We start from the raw sequence: 20,000 nt of genomic DNA, 5'->3' as shown, positions 1-20,000 counted from the left end.
CGCTGGCCGCCGCCGCCTCTCCACAGCGTTAAAGAGGAGCGCGTCTTTGTAAACACTGAACAGGCACGCCAAACGCGCCTCTCAGAGCGAAACGGTGCTTTAGTTTATGAATTTACAACGCAGATACAAATGACACATTCATGTTTTTGTGTAATAATGACAACGTATACGCACGCGGACGATTGACTTGTTGATGGTGATGGCAAGAACGCTGTCGGGGGTTTTCTTTTCAAATGTTCGTTCATAGCCGTTGTGCTGCTATGATAGGCCATTTCCGCTCGACACAGTGTGCATACAATTGAAATACTCCCACACTTTTGACGACTTTTGGCGTGCTTTTTTCCCCTCGCTCGCATCGTCTGCTTTGCGCTCCGCCATGACAGTAGTGTGACGTAAATATGCGACGCGCCGACGCACAAAAACGGCGTCGACGTATTTACGTAACCGATGACGTCGACTACGTCGACGCGTCGTTTCAGCCTTAGTGTACACGGATGTAGGGAGAAGTACAGAGCGCCAATAAACCTTAAAGGCACTGCCTTTGCGTGCCGGCCCAATCACATAATATCTACGGCTTTTCACGCACTAGTGAATCCACACATATTTCGTCAATAGCCATACAGGTCACACTGAGGGTGGCCGTATAAACAACTTTAACACTGTTACAATTATGCGCCACACTGTGAACCCACACCAAACAAGAATGACAAACACATTTCGGGAGAACATCCGCACCGTATCACAACATAAACACAACAGAACAAATACCCAGAACCCCTTGCAGCACTAACTCTTCCGGGACGCTACAATATACACCCCCCGCTACCCCCTACCACCCCACTTCAACCCCGCCCCCCCTCCCAACCCTGCCCACCTCAACCTCCTCATGCTCTCTTCGGGAGAGCATGTCCCAAATTCCAAGCTGCTGTTTTGAGGCATGTAAAAAAAAATACTGCACTTTGTGACTTCAATAATAAATATGGCAGTGCCATGTTGGCATTTTTTTTTCCATAACTTGAGTTGATTTATTTTGGTAAACCTTGTTACATTGTTTAATGCATCCAACAAAATTAGGCATAATAATGTGTTAATTCCACGACTTTATATATCGATATCGGTTGATATCGGAATCGGTAATTAAGAGTTGGACAATATCGGAATATCGGATATCGGCAAAAAAGCCATTATCGGAAATCTCTAATAATAATAATGATATGTATGTATGATATGATAATAATAATGATAATAATAATAATTAGCTTTATTGTCTCTGAGGAGAAATTTGTTTTACATACATACATACATACAGTTCATCCGACATTACAGTGACGACAGTGAACAGCGCGCAGGTATATCAGTTAGTTATGAGATCACACATTACACTCCCCCCGTATTGCACACCTCCCGTATTGCACTATCCCAATATTGCACTCCCTACTATTGCATCCGGTTATTACTGTAGTTTTCTGTTGTTAAGTGCTTTGATTGCCAGTGGGACAAATGAAAATCTATACCTGTTGAGTTTGTATGTAGCTATTCTGTACAATTTACCATTAGGCATCAACACAACTGCACTATGAAGTATGTGGTGTGGGTCACGGGTGATTTTAAGACCCTGCTTCCTCACGGTCTGGTCGAATATTTCTTGAAGGGAACAAGGGGGCTGCATGCCAATTATTTTTACCAGCCCTCTTGATAAGGTTTTGAAGTTGGGTTTTGAGTTTGACAGACAGATTTCCAAACCATGTGGAGATGCCATCATGTACATTTTGGGTGTCCCACTCAGTAAAAAAACTGTAACATTCCATATCGTTTTTTTGAGGTGGTCTGTCCTAACGTTTTTAGAACTCGATCGGACATTGGGACTTTAGGTATTAGTGTTCCTGAAAAAAGTTTTTTACAACTAAAAGTGTACATATAATTTATACACACATACACACTGGCCCCCAGACGCATGTTTTCTATATATATGTATATATATTGCCCAGCTCTGTTATAGAGCTAGAAGTATAGTGGTTCACATAGTTGACTCTGACGTAGGATCAATTCTTATCGACATGTATTCGTCAATGACGACCAGTTTGAGGTGTAGTTTGTCTTTCATGAGCAATGCATGGATAGTATTACGGGCTACTATACATAAATAACAGTACAAACGCACAGGGATGGGTACCAAATTGGGTACTTGCAGGCACCGACCGAAATCCGTCGGTACTACCGGGGTATCGATTCACGTAAAATCAAACAGCGCCATATTTCGATACCTTTGTCGCACGTGATGTCAAACACCTGACGGTCAAACAAGTATTCAAGCCAGGGCCATACTGGCCCCTGAGTCAATTCAAAACTTGGTAGACAAACATTATTCAGTAAATTCCTAAAAACACTGGAGTGCTCCTATTGTATAGAGGAACTTGGAAAATTCCTGGCAAACACAGCTACCAGTATTTTATCATCCATTTTATATTTATTTTTTTGTTAACAATATATCAGTTTTTTTAATAGGCAAAAACAGCTATCAACTGTAAAAATCAACATCAACATACCGTAACGTTTTGTACATCCTGACTGTATTTTTTACAATGAATTCCTGGCAACCAAAGCCGCCGGTATTATGTCGTAAATTGTGCAGATTTTTTTTTTTTTTTTTTTTACAGTGTAGCTTTTCTGCAAAAGGTTCTTAAAAACAGCAGATCATGCCTGCAACTGACAAAATTGACCACAATCAAAATGTGGAGGACGTGGATCTAAGGAACATACAAAACAAAACTAATAGTGAAGGGAGAAGTTCGGCCCTCCGGTCCTTATTCTCTGGAAATGTTGCCCCCCAGAACAATTAAAGTGGAACATTATCACAATTTCAGAAGGGTTAAAACCATTAAAAATCAGTTCCCAGTGGCTTATTTTATTTTTCGAAGTTTTTTTCAAAATTTTACCCATCACGCAATATCCCTAAAAAAAGCTTCAAAGTGCTTGATTTTAACCATCGTTATATACACCCGTCCATTTTCCTGTGACGTCACACAGTGATGCCAATACAAACAAACATGGCGGATAGAACAGCAAGCTATAGCGACATTAGCTCGGATTCAGACTCGGATTTCAGCGGCTTAAGCGATTCAACAGATTACGCATGTATTGAAACGGATGGTTGTAGTGTGGAGGCAGGTAGCGAAAACGAAATTGAAGAAGAAACTGAAGCTATTGAGCCATATCGGTTTGAACCGTATGCAAGCGAAACCGACGAAAACGACATGACAGCCAGCGACACGGGAGAAAGCGAGGACGAATTCGGCGATCGCCTTCTAACCAACGATTGGTATGTGTTTGTTTGGCATTAAAGGAAACTAACAACTATGAACTAGGTTTACAACATATGAAATACATTTGGCAACAACATGCACTTTGACAGTGCAGACAGCCCAGTTTTCATCAATTAATATATTCTGTAGACATACCCTCATCCGCTCTCTTTTCCTGAAAGCTGATCTGTCCAGTTTTGGAGTTGATGTCAGCAGGCCAGGGAAGCTAGGGTCGATATTCTTCTATGCCATCTCTGTCGTAGCATAGCTTTCGTCGGTAAAGTGTGTGGAACAAACGTCCAATTTCTTGCCACTTTCGCATCTTTGGGCCACTGGTGCAACTTGAATCCGTCCCTGTTCGTGTTGTTACACCCTCCGACAACACACCGACGAGGCATGATGTCTCCAAGGTACGGAAAACAGTCGAAAGGAGTTGGGGCCCTGGAGGTCAACTGCTGCTATGAAGCGCTGCCAGCCGTCCATCACCCCGAAGGGGAATCAAGCGGTGGTGAAGGTGTGGGGTGGGGGATGGGTGTGTGTGTGTATATGCCCATTGTCTTGGGTGTGTTGATGTAGTGTTCATGTTCAAAGGCCTGGGGCCGTTCTGCATGCAAGCAAAAGTCGACTCCAGGTGTCGTTGAGGAGGGAGGGAGGTCAAAAGCGTCCATCATTGAGGTGTCCTCAGGGATGTTTTCAGAACAGCCTGCTCCTGTTGTTGGAGCGTCAAGGCCATTCGAGGGAGTCAAATTGTAGATTAGGACTATGCACCACACCGTAGCCTATACACTACTGCCTATGTGTCAAAGTCAAGGCCCGCGGGCCAGATCCGGCCCACGAATTAATATTTGATTAGTATTAGAACCGGCCCACAGGCCACAGCAGCCTGCTGCTGTTTTGCACGCACCAATACTCCATCAGTGTTGGCGCTAGGAATTTTCAAAATGGGGTCCCAGGGGCCCCATCAAGTCATAAATATGGGGTCCCACAGTACATTTTTTGGGTCCCACTTTTTTGTAACCGTTTTGAAAACAAATGATAAATGTATGCATTATCCTGTTATATCTCTCATTCTATATTGTGTTTTGGAAAAAAGGTTGTCATAAATGTTACTTAATTCATTAAAAAAATAATACAAAAGAAAACATTTTTTACGCATATGTAAATGTATTCAGTTATATCCATCCATTCACTTTCTTCTTTCCTTCATGGATCTAAACTTTAGCCCTGCCGGTATTTTTAAAAATATTTTAATTGTAATATTTTCAGAATGTGTTTGTTCTATTTTTGGCCAAAGTAAGACAAAGAAAACAATCTGAAGTTGTCTTTATATTTTAGTTTTAATGCCATGATTTTAAAGGGGAACATTATCACCAGACCTATGTAAGCGTCAATATATACCTTGATGTTGCAGAAAAAAGACCTTTTTTTTTTTAACCGATTTCCAAACTCTAAATGGGTGAATTTTGGCGAATTAAACGCCTTTCTAATATTCGCTCTCGGAGCGATGACGTCACAACGTGGCGTCACATCGGGAAGCAATCCGCCATTTTCTCAAACACCGAGTCAAATCAGCTCTGTTATTTTCCGTTTTTTCGACTGTTTTCTGTACCTTGGAGACATCATGCCTCGTCGGTGTGTTGTCGGAGGGTGTAACAACACGAACAGGGACGGATTCAAGTTGCACCAGTGGCCCAAAGATGCGAAAGTGGCAAGAAATTGGACGTTTGTTCCGCACACTTTACCGACGAAAGCTATGCTACAACAGAGTTGGCAAGAATGTGTGGATATCCTGCGACACTCAAAGCAGATGCATTTCCAACGATAAAGTCAAAGAAATCTGCCGCCAGACCCCCATTGAATCTGCCGGAGTGTGTGAGCAATTCAGGGACAAAGGACCTCGGTAGCACGGTAAGCAATGGCGGCAGTTTGTTCCCGCAGACGAGCGAGCTAAACCCCCTATCGACCCTAGCTTCCCTGGCCTGCTGACATCAACTCCAAAACTGGACAGATCAGCTTTCAGGAAAAGAGCGCGGATGAGGGTATGTCTACAGAATATAATAATTGATGAAAATTGGGCTGTCTGCACTCTCAAAGTGCATGTTGTTGCCAAATGTATTTCATATGCTGTAAACCTAGTTCATAGTTGTTAGTTTCCTTTAATGCCAAACAAACACATACCAATCGTTGGTTAGAAGGCGATCGCCGAATTCGTCCTCGCTTTCTCCCGTGTCGCTGGCTGTCGTGTCGTTTTCGTCGGTTTCGCTTGCATACGGTTCAAACCGATATGGCTCAACAGCTTCAGTTTCTTCTTCAATTTCGTTTTCGCTACCTGCCTCCACACTACAACCATCCGTTTCAACACATTCGTAATCTGTTGAATCGCTTAAGCCGCTGAAATCCGAGTCTGAATCCGAGCTAATGTCGCTATAGCTTGCTGTTCTTTCCGCCATGTTTGTTTGTGTTGGCTTCACTATGTGACGTCACAGGAAAATGGACGGGTGTTTATAACGATGGTTAAAATCAGGCACTTTGAAGCTTTTTTTAGGGATATTGCGTGATGGGTAAAAATTTGAAAAAAACTTTGAAAAATATAATAAGCCACTGGGAACTGATTTTTAATGGTTTTAACCATTCTGAAATTGTGATAATGTTCCCCTTTAATAGTCCGGCCCGCGTGTGCACAGATTTTCCTCCATGCGGCCCCTGAGCTAAAATGAGTTTGACACCCCTGCACTACTGCAAAGTTTACGAAAGAGTACTTGCTAATGAGACTCAGAAATGTAAGAAATCAAGATGTACCAATTTTACACAGTTGTGATTATCAGCTGAGTGTTCAATGTTAAGTAAAAAAGTATGTTATTGTTAAATAAATTAACATTTGTCAGCACATTCATATATACACACAGAAGTACTGGAAATGGATACCGTTGAGTACCTGTATCAATTCCCAGAGACCGGGAATTGGTACCGTATAAAAATTTTAATGTGAAAGTTTGGAGTATAAATATTTGGGTTTTGGCACCAACCGTTGGACTTGATCTGACCAATCTAAGTCTATAAGGGATGATGGCGAGTCAGACAAAACTATCAATAATGTTGAGTATAAGGTTATTTAACCACTGTGTTGCTGTGTGATACAGTGGCATTTCTGAACCAGTACAACATGTGAAAAAGGTGGTCATACAGTATGTATACATAATCCAAATATGATTCAGATAACTGCATATGAGATTGCAGTGTAAGCAGATAAACTGGATGCATTCGTTTTAGACGACCATCGATCACACATCTGCACAAGCCAACGCTCCCATGGTCAATGAAATCGACGGACATTGTTATAATATGCGTTCTGGTAGTGTAAGCACACTAAACACATGGATTCGGATTAGATCTGGCTCACATATGGTTAGTTATGAATAAGGTATGTACCTAACAGGACGTCATTGGAACATCAATGACATACACACCCGTGGTAAATCCAATCTATAGTCAATGTTAAAATAGGCATTTTGTTGTGTAAGCACAACAAAAAGCATGGATTCGAATCAGGGTTGGAACATACAGTACAGGCCAAAAGTTTGGACACACCTTTTCATTCAATGTGTTTTCTTTATTTTCATGACTATTTACATTGTAGATGAATGAACACATGTGGAGTTATGTACTTAACAAGAAAAGGTGAAATAACTGAAAACATGTTTTAAAGTTAAAGTTAAAGTACCGCTGATAGTCACACACACAAATTACCCTCTGCATTTGACCCATCCCCTTGTTCCACCCCGTGGGAGATGAGGAGAGCAGTGAGCAGTGAGCAGCAGCAGCGATTTAACCCCCAATTCCAACCCTTGATGCTGAGTGCCAAGCAGGGAGGTAATGGGGTCCATTTTTATAGTCTTTGGTAAGACTCGGCCGGGGTTTGAACTCACGACCTACCGATCTCAGGGGGGACTTACCACAAGGCCACTGAGCAAGCGAAATATTCTAGTTTCTTCAAAATAGCCAGCCTTTGCTCTGATTACTGCTTTGCACACTCTTGGCATTCTCTCGATGAGCTTCAAGAGGTAGTCACCTGAAATGGTTTTTACTTCACAGGTGTCATAGTTTGGATGCCTTCAGCGACAATCTACAATGTAAATAGTCATGAAAATAAGGAAAACGCATTGAAATGAGGTGTGTCCAAACTTTTGGCCTGGGTATCAATTAGGGATGTCCGATAATGGCTTTTTTGCCGATATCCGATTTTTCCGATATTGTCCAACTCTTTAATTACCGATACCGATATCAACCGATACCGATATCTACAGTCGTGGAATTAACACATTATTATGCCTAATTTGGACAACCAGGTACGGTGAAGATAAGGTACTTTAAAAATAAATAAATAAAATAAGATAAATAAATTAAAAACATTTTCTTGAATAAAAAAGAAAGTACCGTATTTTTCGGACTATAAGTCGCAGTTTTTGTCATAGTTTGGCCGGGGGTGCGACTTATACTCAGGAGCGACTTATCATAAGTCGCTATGAGCTAAATAATATTATTTTATATTTTACGATAATGTGTTAATAATTTCACACATAAGTCACTTATGTGTGAAATTATTAACACATTACCGCAAAATATCAAATAATATTAAAAGTGTAAGTGTAAGAAAACTTTAGTCATCTTTGGTACCGTATTTTTTGGACTATAAGTCGCAGTTTTTGTCATAGTTTGGCCGGGGGTGCAACTTATACTCAGTAGCGACTTATCATAAGTCGCTATGAGCTAAATAATATTATTTGATATTTTACGGTAATGTGTTAATAATTTCACACATAAGTCACTTATGTGTGAAATTATTAACACATTACCGCAAAATATCAAATAATATTAAAAGTGTAAGTGTAAGAAAACTTTAGTCATCTTTAGTACCTTATTTTTTGGACTATAAGTCGCAGTTTTTGTCATAGTTTGGCCGGGGGTGCGACTTATACTCAGGAGCGACTTATCATAAGTCGCTATGAGCTAAATAATATTATTTGATATTTTACGGTAATGTGTTAATAATTTCACACATAAGTCACTTATGTGTGAAATTATTAACACATTACCGTAAAATATCAAATAATATTACCGTATTTTTTGGACTGTAAGTCACAGTTTTTTTCATAGTTTGGCGTTTATATTTACACTTAATTTTACAAATTTTCATTAATTACTAGTTTCTATGTACCGTATTTTTCGGACTATAAGTCGCAGTTTTTTTTCATAGTTTGGCCGGGCTCCAGTGCGATTTATATATGTTTTTTTCCTTCTTTATTATGCATTTTCGGCAGGTGCGACTTATACTCCGGTGCGACTTATACTCCGAAAAATACGGTAAAACAATATAAAACCAATTACCGTATTTTTCGGAGTATAAGTCGTACCGGAGTGTAAGTCGCACCTGCCGAAAATGCATAATAAAAAAGGAAAAAAACATATATAAGTCGCACTGGAGCCCGGCCAAACTATGAAAAAAAACTGCGACTTATAGTCCGAAAAATACGGTACATAGAAACTAGTAATTAATGAAAATTTGTAAAATTAAGTGTAAATATAAACGCCAAACTATGAAAAAAACTGTGACTTACAGTCCAAAAAATACGGTAATATTATTTGATATTTTACGGTAATGTGTTAATAATTTCACACATAAGTGACTTATGTGTGAAATTATTAACACATTACCGTAAAATATCAAATAATATTATTTAGCTCATAGCGACTTATGAAAAAAAACTGCGACTTATAGTCCGAAAAATACGGTACATAGAAACTAGTAATTAATGAAAATTAGTAAAATTAAGTGTTAAAGGTTAGTACGATTAGTGGACCAGCAGCACGCACAATCATGTGTGCTTACGGACTGTATCCCTACAGACTGTATTGATATATGTTGATATATAATGTAGGAACCAGAATATTAATAACAGAAAGGAACAACCCTTTTGTGTGAATAAGTGTGAATGTGTGTAAATGGGGGAGGGAGGTTTTTTGGGTTGGTGCACTAATTGTAAGTGTATCTTGTGTTTTTTATGTTGATTTAATAAAAACAAACAAACAAAAAAAACAAAAAACGATACCAATAATAAAAAAAAACCGATACAGATAATTTCCAATATTACATTTTAACGCATTTATCGGCCGATAATATCGGCAGGTCGATATTATCGGACATCTCTAGTACCAATGAGATAAACTGGATGTCTGCCTACAAGTTTGTAATTGTATACGCGTATATCCGTGGTCAATCGAGTTTAGAGCAAAGCAAAGGCTTTATTAACTACGCAAAACAAAGGTTGGTTTATTTCTCTGCACTTCCTTGTCGTCTGTTCCTGTTCCTGTTCCGCCGTGTAGTTGTTTACCTGTATTTTTTGGTGTGTGCGCACGCGGTTTATTTCAGGTTTTCCAGTAAATGTCAGCACAGCGATATATAAAATGTGAGTCACTTGAAAGTAGTGGTAAAACAGACCGCTAAAAAAGAGAAAACAATGGAATTGGGCCTGCAAAGAAATACATCAGTGTACAACAGCCACATAGACAGTATATATCTATATATATATATATGTCGCCTCTTGAGACAAATCCACAAAAACACCGCAGCCTCGGGCTCAGAGAAGTTGTTGTTATGAGAGCACGAATCACGCTCAGACCCTCAGAGACGGCAAGACAAACATCAGGGTTGAACCCCATCAAAAAACCTCAACGAGGGCCATCGATCCGCGGTGTAAGGAAAGCAAAGTCGATCGAACGGCGAACTAGGAATCAATAGCTATCTCCCAGCTAGTGCACATGTTGGATTTGCCTCGTTTGGTTTGCCTGATCCACCTGTTCCTCTTCGGCCCGTGCGCATGTAGGCCAGTTTAAGACAACAAACTACACAATTTTAACATGAGACAGAAGAAACAATTACAGACAACTCATTAAAAAAAAAAAAACACATAAGGTGTTTCACTGGTGGCGTGAGGTGCTCTGACATTGACCCCGAGGTGGAATTCGGCTAACACAGCTGAGTTTGCACAATGGCCCGACATTATTGGCTCAGCCACCGAGTCAGCAGGGCACAGATAGGATGCAGCCCCAAAGCAACTATACCTTGCCAGAGCAAATAACACTCACTCGCTGGTGGCTGTCCAAACACAGCCTTTCTCCCGAGGTGTTGCACATAAAGAATGGGTTGTATTTAGAGTTCTATTAAAGAGGCTGGCTGCGCGGGGTCAGCGATGGGCCACGGGGTTTAAAATGGCAGGCAGCTGCTATTACATACTGTTGATGTGATAAGTTATAATAGGCTCGTGTTTGCCGAGCGTTTGACACGGGAGCCTCGTCCTCTTGGCTCGGGACGCTCGGTTAAAGGGGAACATTATCACCAGACCTATGTAAGCGTCAATATATACCTTGATGTTGCAGAAAAAAGACCATATATTTTTTAACCGATTTCCGAACTCTAAATGGGTGAATTTTGGCGAATTAAACGCCTTTCTAATATTCGCTCTCGGACGTCACAACGTGGCGTCACATCGGGAAGCAATCCGCCATTTTCTCAAACACCGAGTCAAATCAGCTCTGTTATTTTCCGTTTTTTCGACTGTTTTCCGTACCTTGGAGACATCATGCCTCGTCGGTGTGTTGTCGGAGGGTGTAACAACACGAACAGGGACGGATTCAAGTTGCACCAGTGGCCCAAAGATGCGAAAGTGGCAAGAAATTGGACGTTTGTTCCGCACACTTTACCGACGAAAGCTATGCTACGACAGAGATGGCAAGAATGTGTGGATATCCTGCGACACTCAAAGCAGATGCATTTCCAACGATAAAGTCAAAGAAATCTGCCGCCAGACCACCATTGAATCTGCCGGAGTGTGTGAGCAATTCAGGGACAAAGGCCCTCGCTAGCACGGCAAGCAATGGCGGCAGTTTGTTCCCGCAGACGAGCGAGCTAAACCCCCTATCGACCCTAGCTTCCCTGGCCTGCTGACATCAACTCCAAAACTGGACAGATCAGCTTTCAGGAAAAGAGCGCGGATGAGGGTATGTCTACAGAATATATTAATTGATGAAAATTGGGCTGTCTGCACTCTCAAAGTGCATGTTGTTGCCAAATGTATTTCATATGCTGTAAACCTAGTTCATAGTTGTTAGTTTCCTTTAATGCCAAACAAACACATACCAATCGTTGGTTCGAAGGCGATCGCCGAATCCGTCCTCGCTTTCTCCCGTGTCGCTGGCTGTCGTGTCGTTTTCGTCGGTTTCGCTTGCATACGGTTCAAACCGATATGGCTCAATAGCTTCAGTTTCTTCTTCAATTTCGTTTTCGCTACCTGCCTCCACACTACAACCATCCGTTTCAATACATTCGTAATCTGTTGATCGGTTAAGCCGCTGAAATCCGAGTCTGAATCCGAGCTAATGTCGCTATAGCTTGCTGTTCTTTCCGCCATGTTTGTTTGTATCGGCATCACTATGTGACGTCACAGGAAAATGGACGGGTGTTTATAACGATGGTTAAAATCAGGCACTTTGAAGCTTTTTTTAGGGATATTGCGTGATGGGTAAAATTTTGAAAAAAACTTCGAAAAATATAATAAGCCACTGGGAACTGATTTTTAATGGTTTTAACCCTTCTGAAATTGTGATAATGTTCCCATTTAAATTGTCATAAACAAGTTTGCAGGTATAAATACACAAAGAAAATGAAGTCCACACTCGTCCAAAAACTGTAGGAAGCATCCAGAAAGTGGTCTGTTCTGGAAGCATATTAGACTACGTTTACACCAGTGGTGGGCCGTCAGGGGCCAGCAAGGCCTTCTCTGCTGGCCTAACTTAACCAGAAATCATGATCATAATTAAAGATAAAAGCATTTTTTTATCTACCTTCGAAGTACCGTAAATTTCGGATTATAAGTCGCACCGGCCGAAAATGCATAATAAAGAAGGAAAAAAAAACATATATACCGTATTTTTCGGACTATAAGTCGCAGTTTCTTTCATAGTTTGGCCGGGGGTGCTACTTATACTCAGGAGCGACTTATGTGTGAAATGATTAACACATTACCGTAAAAATATCAAATAATATTATTTATCTCATTCACGTAACAGACTAGACGTATAAGATTTCATGGGATTTAGCGATTAGGAGTGACAGATTGTTTGGTAAACGTATAGCATGTTCTATATGTTATAGTTATTTGAATGACTCTTACCATAATATGTTACGTTAACATACCAGGCACGTTCTCAGTTGGTTATTTATGCCTCATATAACGTACACTTATTCAGCCTGTTGTTCACTATTCTTTATTTATTTTAAATTGCCTTTCAAATGTCTATTCTTGGTGTTGGCTTTTATCAAATAAATGTCCCCCAAAAATGCGACTTATACTCCAGTGCGACTTATATATGTTTTCTTCCTTCTTTATTATGCATTTTCGGCAGGTGCGACTTATACTGCGGTGCGACTTATACTCCGAAAAATACGGTAAGTCGCACTAGAGCAGTGATTCTTAACCTGGGTTCGATCGAACCCCAGGGGTTCAGTGAGTCGGCCTCAGGGGCTCGGCGGAGGTCAAAACACACCCGACTCATCGTGTAAATACAAACTTCTCCCTATCGGCGTATTACGGATACGGCAACAGCTGACAGGTTTGCAGGTGTGTAATTTGTTGTGAGTTTATACACTGTGTTGGTTTTGTTCTTTGAACAAGGTGATGTTCATGCACGGTTCATTTTATGCACCAGTAAAAAAAAACATGGTAACACTTTAGTATGGGGAACATATTCACCATTAATTAGTTGCTTATCAACATGCAAATTAGTAATATTTTGGCTCTTAACTAGTCATTATTAAGTACTTATTAATGCCTTATACGGCATGGCCTTATTATAACCCTAACTCTCTAACCCTGACCCTAATCAAATAACTCTAAATTAAGTCTTTATTACCGTATTTTTCGGAGTATAAGTCGCACCGGAGTATAAGTCGCACCTGCCGAAAATGCATAATAAAGAAGGAAAAAAACATATATAAATCGCACTGGAGCCCGGCCAAACTATGAAAAAAACTGTGACTTATAGTCCGAAAAATACTGTACTTAGAATATGTTCCCCTAGTGTCCAAATAACTCTAAATTAAGTCTTTGTTACTTAGAATATGTTCCCCTAGTGTCCAAATAACTCTAAATTAAGTCTTTGTTACTTAGAATATGTCCCCCATACTAAAGTGTTACCAAAAACATATAACTTTGTCATGAATTTGAAAAAAATTATTATTATTTTTTTCACTAAAGAAGGGTTCGGTGAATGCGCATATGAAACTGGTGGGGTTCGGTACCTCCAACAAGTTTAAGAACCACTGCACTAGAGCAGTGGTTCTCAAATGGGGGTACGCGTACCCCTGGGGGTATTTCAAGGTATGCCTAGGGGTACGTGAGATTTTTTTTAAATGTCCGTCAAAAAGAACTGTGAAAAGAAATGCAACAATGCAATATTCAGTGTTGACAGCTAGATTTTTTTGTGGATATGTTCCATAAATATTGATGTTAAAGATTTATTTTTTTGTGAAGAAATGTTTAGAATTGTGTTCATGAATCCAGATGGATCTCTATTACAATCCCCAAAGAGGGCACTTTAAGTTGATGATTACTTCTATTACTTCAGTCTACCCCAGGGCAGCTGTGGCTATGAAAGTAGCTTACCACCACCAAGTGTGAATAAATGATGGGTTCTACATGTAAAGCGACTTTGGGTACTTAGAAAAGCGCTATATAAATCCCAGGTATTGTTATTGTTATTGTTATGTGTAGAAATCTTTATAATTGAATCACTTGTTTATTTTTCAACAAGTTTTTAGTTATTTTTATATCTTTTTTTCCAAATAGTTCAAGAAAGACCACAACAAATGAGCAATATTTTGCACTGTTATACAATTTAATAAATCAGAAACTGATGACATAGTGCTGTATTTTACTTCTTTATCGCTTTTTTTCAACCAAAAATGCTTTGGTCTGATTAGGGGGTACTTGAATTAAAAAAAATTTCACGGGGGTACATCAGTGTACTAGAGTATAAGTCGCAATTTTGGGGGAAATGTATTTGATAAAATCCAACACCAAGAATAGACATTTGAAAGGCAATTTAAAATATGCGCATTCACCGAACCCTTCTTTAGTGAAAAATAAAATGTTTTTTTTCAAATTCAAGACAAAGTTACATGTTTTTGGTAACACTTTAGTATGGGGAACATATTCTAAGTAACAAAGACTTAATTTAGAATTATTTGGAGACTAGGAGAACATATTCTAAGTACCGTATTTTTCGGACTATAAGTCGCAATTTTTTTCATAGTTTGGCCGGGCTCCAGTGCGATTTATATATGTTGTTTTCCTTCTTTATTATGCATTTTCGGCAGGTGCGACTTATACTCCGGTGCGACTTATACTCCGAAAAATACGGTAATAAAGACTTAATTTAGAGTTATTTGGTTAGGGTCAGGGTTAGAGAGTTGGTGTTATAATAAGGCCATGCCGAATAAGGCATTAATAAGTACTTAATAATGACTAGTTAAGAGCCAAAATATTACTAATTTGCATGTTAATAAGCAACTAATTAATGGTGAATATGTTCCCCATACTAAAGTGTTTCCATGTTTTTTTTACTGGTGCATAAAATGAACCGTGCATGAACATCACCTTGTTCGAAGAACAAAACCAACACAGTGTATAAACTCACAACAAATTACACACCTGCAAACCAGTCAGCTGTTGCCGTATCCGTAATACGCCGATAGGAAGAAGTTTGTATTTACACGATGAGTCGGGTGTGTCTTGACCTGCGCCGAGTCCCTGAGGCCGACTCACCGAACCCCTAGGGTTCGATTGAACCCAGGTTAAGAACCACTGCTCTAGTGCGACTTACCGTATTTTTCGGAGTATAAGTCGCACCGGCCGAAAATGCATAATAAAGAAGGAAAAAGACATATATAAGTCGCACTGGCGTATAAGTCGCATTTTTTGGGTAAATGTGTTTGATAAAAGCCAACACCAAGAATAGACATTTGAAAGGCAATTTAAAATAAATAAAGAATAGTGAACAACAGGCTGAATAAGTGTACGTTATATGAGGCATAAATAACCAACTGAGAACGTGCCTGGTATGTTAACGTAACATATTATGGTAAGAGTCATTCAAATAACTAGAACATATAGAACATGCTATACGTTTACCAAACATTCTGTCACTCCTAATCGCTAAATCCCATGAAATCTTCTTCCTCGGTGTCGCTTCGAAAAAACTCTGCCAACTCCAAAAGGTAGACAATGCGTCGCTTACGTCAGAGTCATCGTCAGTTGCAGTTCCAAATTACTCCAGCCTTTCTGAATCCAGACAGGATGGTTTCGGTTGTCACTGAATATATTATTATTACGTTTGTGAAGGCGGTCTGTGCGACCCCTGAACGAGTCGAGGCAGGGAACGGGCAGGGAAAGGAAAACCAGAAAATGATGTACTGTACTAGAAAATGCCGACCAATCACAGCTCTTCGGTCCGCGTCGCCACTGATGCAATGGTACAGGTTTTTGGGACGTGATGTAAAGGTCCGTTGTAGGTTTCGGAGAGAGATTACCTGATTTTGACAACACATTTCAGCCTTTAAGGAAGTCAATTGTTGCCTCGTTCGGTGCTCATAAACCAAAAAGTCAATGTTGCTTCATAGAGGTTCTTGTTTTGCTGAAGTACAATCATTTTAGAATCCTAAAGAAGATTCCGTGCTGAGAAAATAATGACACCTATAACGTAGCAGACAATGGACTAAGGGCTAAGTCCTATGTTATCCAATCCCTTCACAGGGTCAATCCATCTCATATTAGGATGAATATTAGCGTTTGTCTAATATAATTTCTATGGTTTTGCATTGAAGGGAGACGGAATACAAGGGAATGCAGCTGTCCCTGGACCAAATGAGCCCCACCAAGCCTGCTTTTCCTTACACTGACAGTCTAAGCGAAGACAGGAAGAGCACAAAGTCACGTCTGACCCAAGCAAAGGCCAAAGTAAGAGTGTCGCCCTACCCGCAGGTAATAAACAGTCTATTTCATAGAACTGAAGACGAGACAAGGGAACGAGGCCAGAGAGTTTCCAATCTCTATTTCCTTGCGTCTCTGCAGCAGTTCTCTGCATTCAACCCAGAGCGTTCTGAGTCAGACCAGGACAGCCAATGGGGAGGGAGCCCGCTGACGGAGTCGGCCTCGCCGCAGTTGTTGGACCCGAGCGAGGCCGCCGAGGCATCGTGCGCCTACAGACTGTATCCGGAATCGGGCTCTCTGTGCTACGGCCTGGGTCTATTGGAGGAGGATCTCGCTCATGCCCAGAATCGTCCTCACGCGACCGCCTGCGATCGGGCTCGATGCCAAAGCGGGCGCTACTTCTTGGGAGCCCCCCAGTCGGGGAGAGAGATGTGGTGGGACGCCACCCGCTCGGTGCTGTCCCTACCGAAACCATCTGCGGAGAACAGCGAGGGCTTCGAAATCACGTCCTACCATGGAGCCTTTCACGGTGAGGTGTGAGGGTTGAGGCCGCAACCATCTGTCTCTGAAAATAGCTCTGGCCTCGCTGGCCCTGGTAGCTGTTTTCCAAATGTTATTATGGGACATGCTAAGTTGTTTATGCCGTCTCTTGCCAATGTGTCGATTGCTACCATCTGTTCAGAAATTGCCTCAAATTGAGAGCCAAGTAATTTCACAATGCATAGCCTGAAACCACACACTGTCTGCCAAACATTGTATGATTCCATGTGGACACACGGAGAAGAAATCATGCTATGTAATCTATCACTACAATATGTACTCATGTCTTTCTTGTTTAAACAGGACGAGGCCACTGGGATGAAGACAGTGTCATGAGTTCCCCGGATGGCGGAGGGTCCACCAGTGATTCCGGCGAGCGCTACCACCAGGACCACTTCCAAGGTAGTCCTCGAGAGCCCAGCAAGATGGAGACCCTTATCCGTGCTACACAACAGATGATCAAAGAGGAAGAGAGTCGCCTGCAGCAGCACAAGCCTCCATTGGACGTTTCAAGCCTCACTAAGACTCACAGTCCGTGTTTCACCTCCTCCCTGCCTCATCACTCGCAAATCAGCATGCCCAGCAGCGTGGTCTGCCGGGGTCCAGGAGCCCCGAGCATCGACCTCCCGTCTGAACGCCTCCACCATCGGATCAAACCGCCCGGACCTCACGAAAACAACGATGAAAACACAACCAGTCCTGGCTCTTTGTCTCGCCTCAGCAGCCCAAGCTCTGACGGCATCCCCAAGTCCGGTCTCCCCCTCAATAAAGACTACATGCAGACCGATTTGTCTCCACATCCGTCGCAATCGCAAGGGAGCCCTTTGCTCTATCCATCCCAGGAGAGGCAGCCCCTAGACAGGCAAGCGGCGTACGCATTGACTGGGTACTCACTGGAACACCTGTATGACCCGGAGAGCCTCAGGAGTTACACCGGACTTGCTTGTGGAGGAGTCCAGTACGACGTGGCGTCACACATGAGGATGCAGGCGGAGCAGATGCAGGGACACAAAGCCACCTCTGTGATTATAACCAACGGGAGCTGACAATATCTGATCCTGATAGGTCTCTAAAATGAGGGATTGTTCTAGGCACTGGAGCATGTTCTTGTCCGCAGGAAGCCAAGAGGTAAAGGTCGACATTTTTTTCCTCCTCTACACCGGGAGAAGAGTGTTATTTTAATGGCGGTGAACTGAATTCCCTTCTTCCTGCAGAGGCCAAGACCAAGGTTCCGAGTCTGGTTAAACATCAAGCCGATGTTTACGGCTCAAATGTCTCACGCGCAATTGGCTTTGTTAGTTAATCTGTCTTGGATTTCCTTTGGCCGTAGGAGAATGTGTTGCCCCATCGCCCTTTCACCTGAGAGAAGCAGGAATAATGTTTGACACCACATGGGAAAGTATTTCAAAAGTGTATAATGTCAACGGGGTCCTTGTCTTTTTTGTCTTTAGGTCCGAAAAAGAGTAGTTACGGTGTTTGACTAACAACGGGAACACAGCTTCTGATTGTAAAACTGTCCAACATACAGCCCCAAATATTGTTTGTGTATATATCACTTAAAACAACAATGTTTACATCTGAGGATACAAACATCCCCCATGTTGTTACCTCATGTAACATAAGTACAATATTATTTGGAATCCGGTTTCACATGCAAAATGTTTGTCGTGATCTAAACTGTGCTGAATGTTTTCTCTTATTATTTAATTTATATTGTAAATATCTCACAATCTTTGGACAAGAAGTGATGAGATTATTTATTGGTTTAAAAAAGCTGCATAAATCTGAATACAGTTTCAAAACAAACAACTTCTGTCTGTGTCGATTTTTGGTACTACTTGGTGAGTATTTATTAATAATTACTTGATCTATTTACTAAGTTTGAATAGAATTTTCCTGACTTTTCGGGATGAGTTTGCTAAGTATAAAAATGAGCAAAAATTTTTGAATGAAAGAAACTGCTGTTCTAAACGTGTCCACTAGATGTCGCAATAGTAATTCTTTGTATCCTTGTAGATGATGCTACATATGTAAAAAAATAAAATAAAATACACCACATGTTAGTGCACCAGTTATAAATTACATTCTGTAATTTGATTTTGATATATATTTTTTTATTTTAAGATTGAAAAGGAACACCAATGAGTTGACTGATTTATTCAGAAAGTATAAATGACGGCAAATAAAGGTAGAATACTATTAACCGCAACATGTAAGTGTAAAAAAACAACAACATCATCATTATGATTGGTATATTTTCAGGATGTGCTTGTTCTATTTTTAAGCAAAAGAAAACAATCTGAAAATGTCTTTATTTTTGAGTTATCCTGCTGTGATTTTACCAGTCCGGCCCATTTAGGGGTAGATTCTAAAATCTAAAATTAGTTTGACACCGCTGCTTTTTACCGAATGTAGTAAGGAGTAGTAGTAATAATACAATAATATTAAGTACAAATGTAAAAAAAATATATATATATATATATATATATATATATATATATATATATATATATATATATATATATATATATATATATATATAACATTATTTATTTTAGAAATTTTTAAAATGTCATTTAATTTCCTTTAAGTGGTAACATTTTGAGTGATCCAACCCCTGGAATTTACATAGAGAACTAAATCAACTTAGTAGTTTTTGCTGTCTAAATTTCAATTAAATTCTTGCATAATGGCCACTTTATTCTTATTAAATTCCTACTTTATTTCCCATCATAATAGTAAGGCTTTATTGTCAGAAAATGTTTGGCTTTTTCATGTGGTTTTAATAATCTATTTATTTGTTCTGGTTGGTGTGGCCCTAAGGCTGCATGCAATTTAACGACAAACAACAACAATAGTAATTGGTTTGTACAATAATAATAATAATTAAAGCTGCGAGCAGCGTTGGACGGGACTGACTTTTGCTGGTGTTTCCCGCCTTTACCCATTCAACAAGGTATTTGTGTAGAATTTAGAGGACAGAAATGAATTGATTCCATTTCACATTGTCATTATAGGGTATTATGTGTAGAATTTTGAGGACAAAAAAGGATTAATTCCATTTCACGTTGTCATTATAGAGTATTGTGTGTAGAATTTTGAGGACAAAAATGAA

The 20,000-nt window shown here is 40.4% G+C and overlaps 1 protein-coding gene across 1 annotated transcript in view; it reads left to right on the top strand.

The window, feature by feature from the left end:
• Nucleotides 1-18,561, top strand: part of LOC133623573 (single-minded homolog 1-like) — a 28,894-nt gene extending 10,333 nt beyond the window's left edge. Inside the window, exons 10-12 of the mRNA XM_061986793.2 lie at nucleotides 16,240-16,396; nucleotides 16,487-16,874; nucleotides 17,189-18,561. Of these exons, the coding sequence (XP_061842777.2) occupies nucleotides 16,240-16,396; nucleotides 16,487-16,874; nucleotides 17,189-17,931 (1,288 nt within the window). The 3' untranslated portion in view covers nucleotides 17,932-18,561. The remainder of the gene's footprint in view (nucleotides 1-16,239; nucleotides 16,397-16,486; nucleotides 16,875-17,188) is intronic.
• Nucleotides 18,562-20,000: the final 1,439 nt, after the last annotated feature.

The sequence above is a fragment of the Nerophis lumbriciformis genome, linkage group LG26 (genome assembly GCF_033978685.3).
Source record: "Nerophis lumbriciformis linkage group LG26, RoL_Nlum_v2.1, whole genome shotgun sequence".
Lineage (NCBI taxonomy): Eukaryota > Metazoa > Chordata > Actinopteri > Syngnathiformes > Syngnathidae > Nerophis > Nerophis lumbriciformis.
The sequence above is the reverse complement of the archived record's forward strand: the minus strand, read 5'-3'. Positions and strand labels throughout refer to the sequence as shown.